Consider the following 17870-nt stretch of genomic DNA (forward strand, 5'->3'; position numbering starts at 1 on the left):
ATCTTGGTTCTTCACTTAATTTTGATGCTTTGATTTGTTTATTTAGCAATTACTTTATAATTTGATGGACTTTTTTCTCATTTACCATAACTTGTGACATTTAGCTTTTTCAAAAATGTTGTCCATGATTTATTGTTTTTTATCTTAATTTTGCTCTTCTAATTTTTAATTGTTGCTCTTAATTTATTGTTGTCTTCAAAACTCATCTATGTTGCTGTTACTTTATTATAACATTCTTCTTCTTTTGTGGCTCTATCGTATAAATTTATACTTTTTTCTTTGTTATTTTAGGAGATTCTTCATTCTTTTGTACACATTTAATGTATTTTACACTTGATCAAGACTGTTTATTCTCTTTGTTGTTGTCTCTCAATTGTAATCAAAATGTATCTTATATCATAAAAAGAAACTAGTAAAAAAAAAGACAGTGATTGATAGAGAACGGTTGGGAATCAATAAGACGGCAAACGCACATAGTTCATTAAAGCCAAGAAGTGAAGTACACAATTCTTTTAAAATAATATAAAAACACACATATGAACCTAATTTAGTGGGACATAAAGCGTTAACATGACATTAAAGTAATCAAGTTTTAAATAGTAATTATCTTAATCCGTATCCTGGTGATTATAATAAAAATTCTAAACCACAATTTTATCTTATTGAATTACTTGTTACTCTGCATTGGTTGATCAACTTTAATAGGGAAATCATCAATCTCATCCCTCCATGGACTTTTCCTCGATGCCGGTTCAATAGTATTCAACGCAAGCCACACAGCAGTGTTACATTTGAATCCAGATCCGAATGCCATTTGCCATATCCTATCTCCCTTTTTGATTCTTCCCTTGGCCTCACAATAAGCCAACTCATACCACACAGAGCTAGATGATGTGTTTCCAAAACGGTAAAGTGTCATTCTTGAAGGCTCCATATGCCAGTCATCAAGCTCAAGACTCTTCTGCATCCTATCTAGAACTGCCCTACCTCCTGTGTGGATGCAGAAGTGTTTGAAGGCTAGCTTGAAATTTGGCATGTAGGCTTCCATCTTCGTCTTGAAGAGCTTCCTCTCCACTAGATTTGCCAAAAACTTGAGCTTTTCTGAGATGGGGAGGACTACTGGCCCAAGTGATGTGATGTGTACCTTGAGTGCATCCCTTGCAACATTCATGAGGTCTTTGGAAAGTGAAACGCCAATTTTCTGGTCAGCATCCTCTTCCTGAAAGACACATTTGTAGCTATTATCATCAGCACCCACATGGGTACGCAGTGTGTGGATGAGCTGATACTTTGAGCGGTAGCAGTCAGAAGGATGGCTTGAGAGCAGGGCTGCAGATCCACCCATACGAAATAGGCAATTAACAAGAAGCATTGAAGGGTTGTTGCCCCAGTACATGCTTGAGATTTCATTTTCTGTGCTCAGCACTAAAGCATATGAGTTTGGGTGTGCCTGTTGGATGTAATAATCAAATGGACTGAGGAAATAGAGGCAGGATATTGAATATTAATTAGTTAAATTTTGAAGATTTTTTTTTTTTTTGGTCTATTGTAAAACACTATAGTCATTTAATTGTGGCCTAATAATGTAAATTGCTACAGTCATTAAATAGTCATTTGAAAGAATAGAAAAGAGAATAAGTGGTTCCTTTTATTTATGATCGGTTCATATCATTTTGTCTTATCTAACAACCACCCTTGAATAAGCATATATTCTATCAACTTTATTTTACATGTGTGACCCTCCTCCTCTGTCAAAATGTCGCTGTTAAAAACAAATCTCTGCAAAAACATTACCCATATATATACTTTTCAAGTTATGAAACAAAAGTTGTGATATACATACCTTTGGGATACTATAATTATAATGATGTGACACATCAAAGGATAATAATGCTTTTTTTTAGAGTATTCAAGCGTGATGAGTTTCACAGTGGTTAATAATGAATAAAGTGAAACAACGTATATAAATGAGAGGATCCAAGAACCTAATGCTTTAAGATTTTAGGATTATGTTGTGATATCGGATCCACTTAGTATGATTGACCTAGCTTAGTCTATCGGTGATAGTCCCTGCTCTCCATAGACCCGACTTACACTTTTAATACACAAATTAAAGTGCGTTGCCGGAGCTTACCAAAAAAAAAAAAAGTGCATTGCCGGATCGATATTATAATATGGTGCAACTGCATCAAATCGAAACCGTGAAAGAACGTTTACCAATCTTGGAAGATACACAATTTTGATAAATAATTCGAGATATGTGTTGTGCTATGTCTGTGATGGCAATGATCGATGAAAGTAAAATACATATCGTAAGGCAAGGAAGCGAGATGAGAGAAAACCTGTAGTAGCTGTTTGGCAAAGTCTACAGCAAGAACACCAGCACTGCACCCCATACCACTAAGATTATAGGTCAATATGTTCCCTCTAAGCTTGTAGTGATTCACAATCGTGTCCGATAGGGATGGTGTGGGATTGAACAAGCAACAATTCACCACAAGAATCCCTATGTCCTTAGCTTCAACTCCTGTTTTCTCCAGGAGCTCATCAACAGCCCCAAAAAGCACTGTGTCTGTTTCCTTCCTTGCCTCATCCAGAGTAAGCTTTGGTGGGATCTCCAATAGTCCCTCTGGGACATAGGTCAGTGGTCCCAACCCAGACCTATCTATTATCTTAGTCACGAGCTTGACATTCTCTTCTGACAGAAAACCAACATGCTTGGCTCGGTCAAGTAGCATTTCCTTGGTGCAAAGACAAGAAATGCTTGGTTTGTAGCATGCAAAGTCTACCAAGTATATTTTATTGGGTTTGCTGATGAGGAAGTAGTATACTAGGGATGCAGTTAAGCAAAACGCTATTATCATTGAAGGATGTGGATAAAAATCAGGAGCATAAATAGAAGCTGCAGCTACAGCTAGAAGGGACATGAACAAAATGTTCATTCTATTAGATGTAAAAAAGTAGTACATAAGCTGGAAATGCTTCAACATTGGAGAGGGGGGAAGGTGCTGCGGTTGTTATTTCTGAAGCTCTAGGATTCTAAAACCCTCGATGCAAAAGGCTTTGTTATTTGTCTGAGATACCATGTACTTGACCTTATATAGGAACGAGGGGTGCAAAACATGGCCGTAGGGAATAATACTTCGAGTTGGGCAAGTGTTCTTTCTTTTTATTTATTTATTTAGGCAAGATTTATTATTATTTTATTTTTTTTTGGTAAAAAGGAAAGTATTATTTTAGGTACTGTATAAGTTGGTAAAGAAAGCTAAAAGGTAGTTTGTGGGAGATAGAACTCATAACTATTAATTAACGCTTTTGTCAGGAGTTAGCTTTGGATTTAATTACAATCAGTGTCCGCCATTAAATAAAATAGCTATGTTTGAATATGTGAGTTAAAGAAGGAAAAAGGATAAATGTACAACGAAAAGTCAACGTGGAGCTCACATGAAAAGATAAATAGCCTTGATATTTTTTATTTTTTTATTGACTCCTAAGATTCGTTCAACAGAAAAAACGAGTATTCCTATTATGCATTAGAAAAATTAAGAAAACATGAGGGGTTGGTTCAAATAATACATATTTGATTTCGTTTAAATAAGATTTTGAATTTAAGTTTTTTGTAAATGTAAAAAATTTTCTTTTTTTTGGAAGAGCTGACTCCATCATAATGTGAATGTGTAGATGATTGACTCTCGTATAGGATATTTAATTTGTGGTTTGTTCAAGAAAAATTAAGAAAACAAATCCTCAATTATCTATGCATATAAATAAATAATAATAATAAATACATTTATTGAGATCAAAATGATAAATAACGTAGTGGTATCCCCATTCAACCTCCTCCGATCGTTTTGCCCTTGGAGTACGGCCGTATAGGCTACTCCCTCATTGGAGGAGAGATGCACGTCCCCTGACCTCAAATTTTTTTCAAAAATTTGCTTAAAGCATGGTTTCCCTAACTCAAGCAAATCCTTGAGAGCTCAGGGGCAAATTGAGCTACCATTTGCTAACGTTAATCTCCTTTTCCTTTTTTTTTTTTTGGTATGCTGAGGAAAACCCAGCAAAAATCTACAAAACAGTCACTGTTCGAGCTCTACAAACAGAGGCTAAATCAGCAATAAAAACAGATTGAATCTGCAAAGGGAGAATAACAAAGCTAGACATATCAGGAGCAGTAGTATTGTCCAGGGGATAATTCGCCAGCCAGTCAGCAACATAATTTTCTTCTCTATAAGTGTGGACAAACTGAATATGCCAATCCTTTTGGAACCCTTTAATATGATTACTCTCGTATCAAAAACCTTCAACAACAATATGTTAATATGGAATCCAAATGTCTATAAAATTGATCGCTAGCTCAATTAATATATATTTAAGAGATTTAATTGCTTTTGCAGGGGGGGAAATTGTTTTGAAGCAAAATGTTATGCAAACATTTTTTACTATATTTTATTATTTAAAGTAAAAAAATTAAAATTTTAATCTTTGAAAAAATGAAAAAGGAATATTTAATTTATTTATCTGATATCATTACAATATTCTCAAAAAATAATAAATTTAAAATAAGTAATTTATTTAGATAATACGTATTTAATTAATAATATTAGTTTTAAATATATTTTTCAAATAAATAAAAAATTTAAGATTTTTTAAAAATAATTTAAGACAAATAACTTTAAATAAATTTTAATTTGATTTTTATAATTTATTTTGTTAAAAGTATATTTGATAATATCATAATTATATAAGATAACAATTTAGAAACATAAAAAATGTTATATTTATAAGATCATAAGGGGTTTAAGTTAAATATTTTTATTTTTTACCACCGCTATGAATGTAAGTGAAAGTTTAAAATCACGTAGAGTTAAATGATAAACTTGTCACAATGAGTATTAATAATAAGTTTGAAACCACAAGAGCTTAAGTGATACATAGCAACACCACTACCGGTGAAAATGATATTTCCCCTCAAAAAAATTCGGAAATGTGTTAATCTTTTCAATGACATAAACTTCACAACAACTTTATTTATTAGGTAGATATACGCTGAGCAACTCTTTTTATTATGATTATGGGCAAGAGTTATTTTGAGCACTGTATATGTCAGTAGAATGGATAACGGAGTTCGATTGAAGTAATAACTATGAGTCATTGCTTTTTGTCAGGGGTTGGCTTTTCTTTAGTTTAGTTTGCATGCATTACATGGAAGAAATAATTGATTTTGCGATTTACATTATTACATATAGAACATAACATTGGGCAGTGGATTTTTACTGGAAGCGAGAATTAAATGTCTGCGTGGGTGTTTGCCGAATCTAACAAATAGTATGTTAAAGATATATAGTCTCACGTTGGTTGTATGTGCAATTAAGTGAGGTTTATAAGATCTTGGGCACTCACATATTTTGAGCTAGTTTTTTGGGTGGTGTATCCCAAGGTTCTTTACATGGTATCAGAGTTTCGTCGCCCTCCACTTTCTCTTGTGGACTTTCTTAACACAGATAGACTCTCGTGTGAGGTGGCAACTAATGTGAAATTTATAAGGACTTAAGTACTCCCACCTTTTGAGCTAGTTTTTGAGTGATGTATCTCAAAGTTCTTTACATATTACATGAAATATTGTATGATCACTACCGATACTTCAAAGTAATATTAATAAGTGGGACAGGTTATATTTATAAACTTTTTTATTTACAAACTCTTACAAACTACACTATCTTCTCCCGGGAGAAGACTGATTATACTATGTTCTCCCAGGAGAACATAGTGTAATTTGTAAAAAAATTCAAAAAAATTTGTAAATGAATCCTTCCCCCGCAGATGTATGGATACATTTTTGGATTAAAAGTTACATGCAAGTTGATCCTATATTATTTAATGTTATTATGTTCTAATATAAAGTTGTACGTCTTTAATTTTGGTCCGGACCGAGGAAACCTGGGTCCTACATTCTTAAAATTGGAAGCTACACGAAGTGAAGCCCACAAAATCAGGAGCAGGATTTTGAACAACCTCCAACCATTTCACGATGATAGTAATGATAGTTGATCCGAATCACGCGGATAGCGACAAGTGAGGTAAGAATTTTGAATGGGGAAACTTGACTCGTTATTTATAGAGACAAAATTGGTTTGGTTAAACATGCCACATGTAACCTTTGTATATTGTACACTAGTGCATCATAAAACTATAATTTAAATAGAAGACTTAACATAAGTATTAACTTTTAAAAAAAAAAAAAAAACAACATAAGTATTACCTTTAATAATATAAAACGGTGGATAAACTTTTTTTTTTTTTTTTTTGGTAACACTACTTTCTTACGTTATCTAATGTCTTAACATATTTATAATCATTCTCCGCATTGCCACTCGAAAAAATTTTAATTTCAATTGTTGTAATCTTTACAGTCTCATACATGTACAAACTTTTTGAATAATCTACCAATGTCTATTCTATCTATATCTGTACATGACAGATATATTCCATCCAAATATGATCACATGGACTCTTTTTGTAAGAACCAGCTCTTAGTATACGGATGTTCTAAAGACATTCTTTTGATTAGATTAGGACATATGTGGACCTTTTTATATTGTCGCAAATAAATAATAACCACTCTTTATCTTGTTTCATATTTTGTCTCAATATTATTGTTAATATATTATATGAGTAACTGGATAAACTCCTTGGAATAAAACAGGTATCTCTTGAGTATCTGTGATGAGATCGCGATCATGAGGATTTAAGGATACCAGATGTTTATTCCTAATTTTATGTTCCTAGTCTAGAGACATTGAGAATGGGGATCAGTAATCTCGGGTAAGACTAGCACGACTTATCTACTTGTATTCGGATACAAGGTAAAGACCTCATGAGCTACAGATATAGAGATGTCTTAGCTAAAGTCGTGGGTGGACTTATAAGGGTATAGCTCGCACTGAACAGACCCACAAAAAGACTCTATGAGGAAATCTTACAAAAGTAGCATTAGAGCAGTCTCTTAATATTTGGGTATGTCTTTCCTTAGACCATAAGTTGTCACCTAGACTGTGTTCTAGAAGGCATGTTTTGATTGTATACCTCGTCTGCCTGAAACATGGAGACTCATAGGTATACTTTTGGGCATGTCCTGAAAGAGCACAGGCCTAGGGTGATAAGCTGAAGGAATTCATCAAATCTCTGTAAGGGATTAGGTTATCTGTAAACCGGAGAAATCGGGATGACATTTACATGACTTGGGAATCTATGCATAGTAAAAGAGATCATGAGATAATCTGCCTTTAGAGTCAGTAAATTGAAGATTCCCTATTTCGAATTAAAGCTTACCTTAAACCGCAAGGGTTGATGCATTTCCTCACCCTAGGTTTAAAAGGAAGGTAACCGAGACGAAAGGAAATACATACGGTAACCAAATATATGTAATAGGATGATCATGTCATTAACCTAACTAGCTCTGGGGCAACAAAGCATTGCTAGTGCTCTGTGTTGTCATTAAATGGGTTGTGGGCTTGTTGGGCCCAAGCCCATTTATGTCAGTGGCTATGTTGGGCCTAATGGGTCACACACTAACACCTTATTGTCTTGATGAATATAGCATTAAAGGTATTGAGCCTAATAAAGGTTGTTAGCCCAAGAAGAAGTTTAGAAGCCCACCTAAGAGGGAAAGGGCGCATGGTACATGTAATGGGCTTGGATGGTCCAAGACATTATTAATTAATTTAATTAATTTAATTAATTATCAAATATTAAAATTTAGAATTTAAATTTTGAATTTGAATTTAAATGTATGAATTCGAATTTGAATTGGCTATGAAAAGTTGTTTCATAACAAAAGGATAAGATAAGATCTTGTTGGAACAAATCCCAAGTATCAAGAGGAGATCTTTGGGTATCATCCAAGGCTGATTTGGGGCGCTGATTTTGGGGTCTTATGATGGTCATTTGATCAACCAAATAAGCTCCAACCAAATTTGGTTGGTTGAGAGAATAAGTGAGTAAGTTGGTTCAAATTTGAATGCAGCTACTCAATGTATTTGGACTCTTATTGGGCTGAATGAGGGCGCACCATATGGCTGGCCATATGATGGTTATTAAATCAGATTTTTGACAAGGTATAGACTTAGTCTGATGAGGATATGATAGGAGGTTGTTGGCTAGATTTGAATTGCAACAACTCCACTTATTCCTCCACCATTGTGCGCTACATAGGTCAGATTTTTGGGAGAAAAATCTGATTCAATTCAATCATTCTCTCATCTCCAAGTGTGCTTCCTTTTGTGAGGTTCTTGATGGGACGTAAATTCGTTCCCATCTAGGCCCATTTTGATGGCAAAATACCGCACGTTCCCTCATCTGATGCACAACTTCAGCATGAAAATTACTTGTTTTACACATTTGTGACAAAAACACAGTGGGGGGACGTATGGTGACGTATTCCTTAAAATATATTAAAAGGGAAACAGATTGAGAAGCATTTAATGCACCTGCTCTACTCATTTAATGCCTCTGTACATTTTGCAGGAAACGTGGATACAAAGTCTTCGAAAAGCAGAGGCGGTGCACCAACTAAGCACCAGGAAACATGAAGAGCAGAGAATCAAGAGTTCTCATTGGCCAAAGAAGAAAGCAAGGAATGGGAAGAACTACAAAGAACGGCTAATCATCAACAAATACTGTCCCATCCAACAAATTGCACATCTTCTACACTCTATTGCCACCGCCACGCCCCTTCACACAAGAACCCTGCTCCAAAGGAATTACAAGACTGCCACTCCTCTTCTCCCTATAAATAGGACGTTCCACACACAAAAACATCATTGAATTATGGAGGGATTGAAGTCCTAAAGGAAGAAGATCACCTAGTAGTAGTAGTAGCTTAGTTTTATTTAAGTTGTAACTGTAACTAAGTGACAACCCCTCTTCTCTTCTCTATATCAACCCTTAAGACTCCTCACGAGCATCAAACCATCCTTCTCCATTTTCTGTTTTTGTGTAAATTGTCTTTTAATTTAATATAAGTGTTTATTCTTTTCGTTCCATTCGTTATCTCTAAGCTGAATCTCGGGTCTATGGGATTTTAGATTGGAATAATTATGTTTCAAATATCAGCCATGGGCTGAACTATCTGTGGAACGGATAAACTGCAAAAATCTTAAATAACTATTTGCAAAACTCTTGACTGAAGCTCTTTTTGTATTTCTTTGGATAAGTAAGCTATATTCATTGTGTATCAATAGAAATTGAACACATACTGAGAAAGGAACTTCTATAAGGAAGGGATTTCAGATAGCTTAGCCATTGGGGGAAGGTAGTGTCATGGCAAAAACACTACTGGTCACCTTAGGAATAAAGGGCCAACTCGTCCATTTTCAGGTTCTGTACTAAGTACCTGTTGGAGTCAAGGGAGCCATAGGAATATGGAAACTTGTGAGCTATCTAGTCCATGAGCTGAGGAATCAGAGTTGGCAGATAAGAAACTGGGACAAAGCCAAAAAGTGCTAGGTCTTCAGTAGAGAAAATAGCTATTTAAGAATGGAGCAGTGAATCTGTTCCTTCTGTCAAACTGTTTTAAAACCATCCACTTGTTGTCTCTTAATTATAGTTATTTCTGTTTAAATATCTATACTTTATTTTAAGTTGTTATCTATCAAACTCCAATGAATATTATCTCACCTTCTTCTAATCAGGAAGGATCATATACATAACGTAGCGAGCAATTGTTTGTCATCAGATTGAACTTACTGTTCCTGAGGAACGTTGTCAAGACAGTAAGGAACGTTTGACCAGACAGTTCATTCACTAACTTTTCTTTTCATTTTCATTCTTTATAAAACAGTATCAGACAATATCTAGAGTTCTATCCTCCTGGGAACGATAATCTGGGCCTTAATACACCCTTTATTACTTGATGCATGCACTTGCGCACTTGGGTTGGAAGTAAGGGAGCGAATCTGTGTTCTGTTTAGAACAGAGGAACGTCCCCCATTAGAACTTATCTTTTTCCACCATCAGCAAACCACCCAACAAGTTTTTGGTGCCGTTGCCAGGGATAGCAACACTAAATTTTGTTCTTATTTACTGTTTTTAGTACATACCCTGTATATTTGACTTTACTTTTATTTTATTTTCACTAAATCTGCTGTATATATAACTTGTCTTTATGGTTTATGAGTGAAGAGTCAGAAACAGACTCTAACCACTCCAGTGAAGTACCTGAGTTTCCCTTTGATCCTGAACCAGAACTTACTCTTCATAGAAGAAGAAGGAATCTCAGGGAAGAAATTCTTGAAAACATGGCTGATCATAACAATAATGAAGATATTCCTCCTGAACATAATTTCAGAACTTTGGTTGTTCCTTTCAGGAATAGACCAGACAGGGGAGTCATCCTCCCTCCTGTAGCACCCAATTTTGAACTGAAACCTATCTGTTTCACATGATTAGGGAAGCAGGGATCTTTAATGAACTCCCTGCAGAAGATCCTTACACACACCTCACCACATTCCAATATATTTGTGATAATTTCAAAGCTGAGGGTGTGACAGAAGAAAGCATGAGAATGAGGTTGTTCCCTCACTCCTTGGGCTTAAAAGCAAAAACATGGATGAAAACTCTCACCCCTGGATCAATCCACACATGGGAAGAGCTATCTAACAAATTCATAGAGAGGTTTCTCCCCATGTCTCGACAAGCTGATGTTAGAGCAGAAATCCCTAACTTCATAATGTTTTATGGAGAGAATCTATATGAGGCATGGGAGAGATACAAGGACATCATCAGTAAGTGTCCAAACCATGGGGTAGAGAGTTGGGGAGTGTTACAATCGTTTTATAAAGGACTTGACCACACTTCTCAATCTTATTTAGATTTTGCTGCAGGAGGATATTTTTTTACAGGAACACTTGAATCAAGGTATGAAATCATAGAAGGAACTGCTGAAAGATGTCTCCAATGGTCAATAGACAGAGTGAACCCAGTAAGGAAGCCAGGCATGCTAGAACTAGATAAACAAACTGCCATGGAAGCCCAGCTAGCCTCACTCATGAATGAAGTAAAGAACCTGAAAGCTAACCAAGAAGCACCAAGGATGGAAGTCTTACAACTCACAGCAGCTGGAACAGAACCATGCTCAGCCTGTGGTGACCTTCATGACTCAACAGATTGCCCATCCACTGCATTGGTGTGTTATGCAGAAAATTTTGGCAACAATAACTTCACCAGAGACAACCAACAAGCAGGACATAATAACACGTCAAATCCTGGAGGAACTATCACCAAAGATCAGAACCATAACCCCCAATGGAGGCCACCCATGAACCAGAAACCATACAATACTCAACAGCAGCAGCATCAGCAACGCAGCAGCAGTGGAAGGTTTGAACCAAGAAGGAACAATTACGTTCCTTTCCACAGAGATGACCAACGCATCAACACTTTGGAAAGCTATGTCAAAGAATATGTCACCAAGAATGATGCAGTGGTTAGGAACATTGAGTCCCATCTGGGACAGATTGTTGCCAATCTCAAGACAAGAACATCAAGACTATCATCAGGGGACACTGACGTTCCCTCAACAACCTCACCAAAGGAAGTACTTACCCTACCCAACTCCCTTTCAGAGCAAATCAAAGATGTTACCTTAAGAAGTGGGAAAGCCACTACACAACCCACCCCTCCTTCAAAAGAAAAGGAACAAACCAAAGCATCTGACACAACCCCGAAAGCACAACAGCAACAACCAGCCATTGATGAGCAGAATCCAGAACCGGAGAATGAAGCCAACACCAGAGAAGACCAGGTGGACAAGAGTTCACTAATTAGCCCAACTCAAAGCAGGCAAATACCAACAAAAATTCTATTCCCTCAGAGAACAAAGACGCAACAAGATGATAAGCAGTTTGGAAAGTTCCTGGACATTTTAAAACAACTCCACATTAACATCCCTCTGGTGGACGCACTAGAGAAAATGCCCAGGTACAAAAAATTCATGAAAGACGTTCTCTAAAAAAAAAAGGGATAACAGAATATGAGACTGTAAAAATGACACAAGAAAGTTGCCAGTATTTGGGAAAACTTCCACCTAAGCTTCAAGATCCAGGAAGCTTCACCATTCCTTGCATTATAGGAAATACATACCAAAGGAAGGCCTTGTATGATTTAGGGGCAAGCATCAATCTCATGCCTCTATCTGTCTTCAAACAATTATCCACTGGGCCAGCTGAACCAACCACGGTAACTTTACAAATGGCAGACAGATCCATTGTCAAGCCAGAAGGGAAGATTGAAGACCTGCTAGTCAAAGTAGACAAATTTGTCTTGCCCGCTGATTTCATTATCTTGGATTACGAAGCTGATATTGACGTTCCCATCATTCTGGGTAGAGCATTCCTAGCAATTGGAGGAGCAGTAATCAATGTACAAAAAAAGGAACTGACCATGAGAGTTCATGATGATGAAATCAAATTCCATATCGTCAAGGCAATGAAATTCCAAGATGAAGATGAAGATCTGGAGGAATGTTTTGCCCTCACGTTGTTAGACAACCAGTTTAGCAGAGAAACAGAAGGGGAAGAATGTGAGGAAGAAGAAGGAGGTCCACAAAAAAGGAAGCAAAGTTGCTATCTGCAAGAAAGAAGACCTGAACCTTTGATAAGAACTGAAAAGGAAAAACAACTCAAAAGACCTTCCTCAGAAAAATCTCCTCACCTAGAACTGAAATCTCTTCCCCAACACTTGAAGTATGCATATCTGGGAAACGATGACACCCTTCCTGTGATCATTTCCTCCTTTCTCACCAAGGAGCAAGAAGAATTGTAGCTGAACAAGCTAAAGAAGTACCAAGGAGCTATCAGCTGGACCATAGCGGATCTCAAAGGTATCAGTCCTTCGTTTTGTATGCATAAAATATTATTGACTGACCCTAACAGTTTTTTAGTGGAACACCAAAGGAGATTGAACCCCTATAATGAAGGAAGTGGTAAGGAAGGAAGTCATTAAATGGCTAGACGCATGAATTATATATCCAATATCTAACAGCAGTTGGGTAAGTCCTGTCCAATGCGTTCCCAAAAAGGGAGGCATAACAGTGGAAGTAAATGAGAAAAATGAGCTAATCCCTGTAAGAAAAGTTACAGGATGGAGAATTTGCCAAGATTACAGGAAGCTCAATAATACCACCAGGAAGGACCACTTCCCACTCCCTTTCACAGATCAGATGTTGGATCATCTAGCAGGTAAGGAATACTTCTGCTTCCTTGATGGATATTCGGGATATAATCAGATTGCTCTAGCACCAGAAGATCAACATAAAACCACCTTCACTTGTGTTGGACGCTTAGCAAGTGCACTAGTCGTACAAGTAATAAAATGATGAGTAAAGATCGTTCCCACGAGGAATTGTGTTCAAACACCAATAAACCATAGAAAACTAATTTGAATCATATAAGAGTTTGTAAAAATCATGAATAATTTGTCACCAGAAAATTGATTGTAAGTAATTTGACACAAAATAAATATGGATTAGGAATTAATAAAACAACAAGTAGTCAGAAAACAACTTTCCTCCATAATAACCCATGTAAAAACTGATCATATGATGAATTCCTTTCCATGTGATGTTAATCAACCTTTTACTTATCATCAAGATGTAATCCCTTACTACCCTGATAGATACATTAATCAGAAACCCCAACCCCTTGGTGATCTCTTTCTTAATACATGCATGAAATACTAAAGTCTTAAGATTACATCAGAACTCTAGCATCAATACCTTGAGTACTAGAATTCTGATGTTGAGATTATCAAATACAGAAGTCATATAAACATCCCTGTTCTATATTACTTCCTTGATAGAAATAATTAAATCAGAAAATCTCAAATCAACACATGAAAAATACTTCATCATATTAATCAAATCAACATAATATTATCATGGAGTTCTATTGCATTCAGACTACAAAGACTCTACTCAGACATGACTAAGGAATAAATAAGAGAAGAAGAAACAAACTTCATTTCCATGTTGAAAGTCTTCAATCTCCAAACTATTACAAGGAAATCCTAATACAAAAACTAAAACCTAAGTGAATTAGAGAGAAGTCAAACTAAAGTTTAAGAGAGAGAGAGAAAGTTCAGATCCCTCAGATCCAGAGATCTTTCTAAGTGTCAAGGCTTTGCCTTATATAGTGTTACAATTAAAAACAGAAAACTGATGTGGGCGCTAAAACGTCCATAAGTGACCGTTTTAGCGTCCATGCTTTACGTATGTTCAACTGCTTTTAACTGATTCCAACGCTAAAATGTTAAGGAATGACCGTTTTAGCGTCCAAACTTGGTGAATGCTCAACTGACTTTAACTGACTCCAACGCTAAAACTCTTGATTTGGACGTTTTAGCGGTGAAGACCAGAATCCTTTTTCCACTTTAGGGCGCTAAAATGCTTATTGCAAGCCGTTTTACCGCCCAAGACCAGCAATTTTCCATCTTCTAAGTGCAGCAGCGCGCTAAAACGCTCTGTGTGGGCGTTTTAGCGCTCATCACCAGCAAGTTTTGGCCTCTTCCTGTAGCAGGGTGCTAAAACGCTCAGTGTGGACGTTTTAGCGCTCAACACTTAGGCAATTTTTCTCCTCTTGAGCTCCAGAATCTTCTTCCTTCTCCAGTTGTCTTTCAAGCTTGCTTTTCCTACAAGAATCATACAAATTTCCAATAAAGCTCTTGAACTTGTAATTGAGGACATCTTAGGACATTAACCTTGTTTTTCATCATTTAATCACACAATTTGATCCTAATTCCTGCTAAAAACCATGATGAACTAAGGGTTCATCACAATTCCCAGATTTGAATATTGCTGTCCTCAGCAATAACTTTAAAGACAGAGAAAGACTTGAGATTCTTTACACATGAAATTTATGAGGTTGGATTGAAATATGACAGATCAACTTTCCAAGATACAATCTAACAACCCAGCAATCTATCTTTTACTATGACTTGCTTAACCTCATCACAATGACTTTCAACAGATCAGTAAGATGAAATGCAGAGACCTTCAACACAAAACACCCCCTCACTTGGAACTTCTCAAAAATTGTGAGAATAAACTCTCTTGCACTCTAGTGTCTAAGGGTGTACTCATCACTCAATCTCCACTGCACTCAAACTACTATAAGCTTGCCCATCTTCTCACTTTCCATAGTGACAGTGATTCATAAGCAGAACAAAAGAGGCTTTGGTGGTATGACTTGACTAGGAATAGGATTCTGTATAGAAGAAGGAAAAATGGCTTGGCACGTAGTTGGCTAAAGGTAGGATTTGATGTTGCAGAAGGTTAGATAGATGAATCAGATTCAGATAAGAGGAGGATCACTATTGAATTTATCTATGTACTCCTTAATCCTTCTCATTCTCTTCTTCCTTTTCATTTACTCTTTTCACCACCTTTTCTACAACTTTTCTTTTTCTTGAACTTCCTTCCTCCTTTTCTTCCAACTTTCAACACTTTGTGTTGTTTTGATTTCCCTTTTTCCTCATTTCCTTTTTCTTTTCCTTTTCCAAACCAAGCACTTTGTGCCTTTACTTCTTTTTTTCTTTTTCATTCTTCTTTTTCTCCAAATTTCCAACACTTAACACTTAATATTTTTGTTCATTGCAGAAACACCTTTCTCCAACAGAGCTTTCCTCCTTACCCCTTATCTGAACACATAATCTGAAAATTTAGGATCTGGAATAAGTGCAGGGCTCTTAGTTTTATCACAAAAAGTTTGGCTTAAGGCTTCCATGCAATAGGAAAATTTGGTTCAAAAGAAAAATGCCTCTATAAACTCTACTTTACAAACCATGAACTATTTCAAGTTAGAAACAGGGCAAGTTCTAGAGTTACTCATACAGTGAAGTGCTCTCTGAACAAAAATTTTCTGTATAGGCTCTATGTCTCACAGTTCAGAGTGCATGCTTGAATTCCTCTATATACATCAAACTGATCTCTCTACTCCTCACATAGCATGAGTATTGCAAACATATCATTTAGCACACATGCAAGGATTTCAAATTGCATCAAAAATTTTTTGATCAATCATGTAAAACTTTGATCATCCTATCCTCATAAAATTCACATCATCTCAACTCTAAATCCAACCTTTGTACATATACAACACTACCTAAACTACCTAAAACTACATTCACAAGAATTTAAAAGAAAGGATTGAGATGTTTCCCTGTTTGGCTCATCAACTGTGTGTCATCATCAACTGTGTGATACCACCATAATCATGTCATTCATTCACACCCCATTCCCAGATTTAAACGTTGTTGTCCCCAGCAACTAATTTAAATCTAAAAAGCAGTTGACAAATTCTGAAACACATTCACATATCAACAAATAGCATCAGTACTATTTCAAAAGTGCATCATTCAAACAGAGAATCTCAATGTACTAACAAATGTACAAAATTAAAAATAATACCACAGGTAACTAAAAGTATCCAAAATAAAACCATAAAAACAGAAAATGTGTAAAAACAAAATGAGGAGTCTAGTCAGTAGACTCTTCATCATCACTAAACACCAAATATGAGCCTGGATCAGCAGTAGGCAAGGGGTTGTACTCAGGATCAATACCCCTGTCCTCATCCATAGCACCAGTATCAGCAGCAGCAGCAGTGGTCTCTGTGGTAGTAGCATCAACACCAGGCTGTCTCTCTGAAGTGTGTGCAGCATGGGAAGATGTAGCACCATCAGCAGGCGCAGCTCCATCCACATGATCAGCATAGTGAGTCCGGGCCATTGCCTCAAAGGCTTCCTCCTCATCAGAATGAGGGTATACAGCAGGCTGGTAATCAATAACATCTAAGCCCTGAGCCTCACATATAGATTTCATCATCGTCACCATATATGTCTGAAATGAGTGCTGGCTGGACTGCATAAACCGGAGACGCCTGCGCAAATGTCTCATACGGAAGTCAGTATTCACCGTCCATTGCTCCCCTGACCGTAGCCTCTCTTCTAATTCATCATCACTCTGAGCTGTAGATTTCCTACCAGGAGTCAATCCTGTGGCCTCCCCTCCTCCTATCTTCAATTGCTTTGTTATCATTGCGGCATCAATTGTAGGGTGCAATTTAGTTGGTGCCCCATTATCAGTAACATCTACACCAGCTTTCTGACAAAGCAACTGAATCAAGGAACAGTGACCCAAAGCAGCAGAGTCACTGTCAGAGTGAGTATCATAAATGTTGTCCTGAAGAAGAATAGGAAGTTCCACCTTCGCCTTTGTCATGATAGTGTGAATCAGGACAGCTCTCTTCAGGATGACCTCTGCCTGGTTGGAAGAGGGCATGACATTTGAGATTACAAAGTGAAACCAGACTCTAGCCTCACCATTTAAATGCCTCAACCAAATCAACTTAGGAGCAACCTTATCCTTGGTTAACTCCCAAGTTTCACCAGGTTTGGCTATAGTCTGCAAAATAGGCTCAGCTGCCCCCATCTTGGTCCAGGTTTCAAAGTCTGGGTCACTCCTCCTTGGTGGAATTTCAATATTCTGCCAGTTCTTCCTGAACTCACAACTGGCATTATTGATATAGTCACAAAACCTTATCTTCAGCAGCTTTTGGATGGTGTGAGCATCGTACTTCACTTTCTTTCCCCTCACCCAGCTAGTGAAGGTCCTCTGGCCTCCTTGATCTCCATTAAACGCATTAGCAAAGAATTCCCTTGCTATGTTAGGGCTGCTATCACCCAATATTCTTCCAAAAGTTGCCCAATCCCTGGTCTTCAGCTGAGACTGAAACTGAGGATATTCATCCTTTTCTAGAACAAACTTTCTTTCTCTCACAAATGGCCTCTTGGAAGTCTTGTCAGTATAACGTTTC

At 36.8% G+C, this 17870-nt stretch overlaps 2 protein-coding genes and 1 non-coding gene across 3 annotated transcripts; 1 reads left to right on the top strand and 2 right to left on the bottom strand.

Annotated features, from left to right (window-relative positions):
* Positions 1-667: 667 nt before the first annotated feature.
* Positions 668-2942, bottom strand: LOC133313089 (3-ketoacyl-CoA synthase 20-like). Its single transcript, XM_061514413.1, has 2 exons — positions 2343-2942; positions 668-1450 (listed from the first exon to the last, which is right to left on the bottom strand). The coding sequence occupies exons 1-2, from the start codon at positions 2940-2942 to the stop codon at positions 668-670; spliced, it is 1383 nt and encodes a 460-aa protein (XP_061370397.1).
* Positions 2943-10699: 7757 nt separating this feature from the next.
* LOC133313133 (small nucleolar RNA R71) lies at positions 10700-10806 on the bottom strand. The gene has a single exon (XR_009751765.1). It is a non-coding gene; the product is annotated as a small nucleolar RNA R71 (small nucleolar RNA).
* A 1239-nt stretch (positions 10807-12045) lies between these two features.
* LOC133313101 (uncharacterized) lies at positions 12046-12822 on the top strand. Its single transcript, XM_061514425.1, has one exon. The coding sequence runs from the start codon at positions 12046-12048 to the stop codon at positions 12820-12822; it is 777 nt and encodes a 258-aa protein (XP_061370409.1).
* The last annotated feature ends 5048 nt before the right edge of the window (positions 12823-17870 follow it).

The sequence above is a fragment of the Gastrolobium bilobum genome, unplaced genomic scaffold (genome assembly GCF_033153095.1).
Source record: "Gastrolobium bilobum isolate Gb01-03AN ecotype WA unplaced genomic scaffold, APGP_CSIRO_Gbil_v1 utg66728, whole genome shotgun sequence".
NCBI lineage: Eukaryota > Viridiplantae > Streptophyta > Magnoliopsida > Fabales > Fabaceae > Gastrolobium > Gastrolobium bilobum.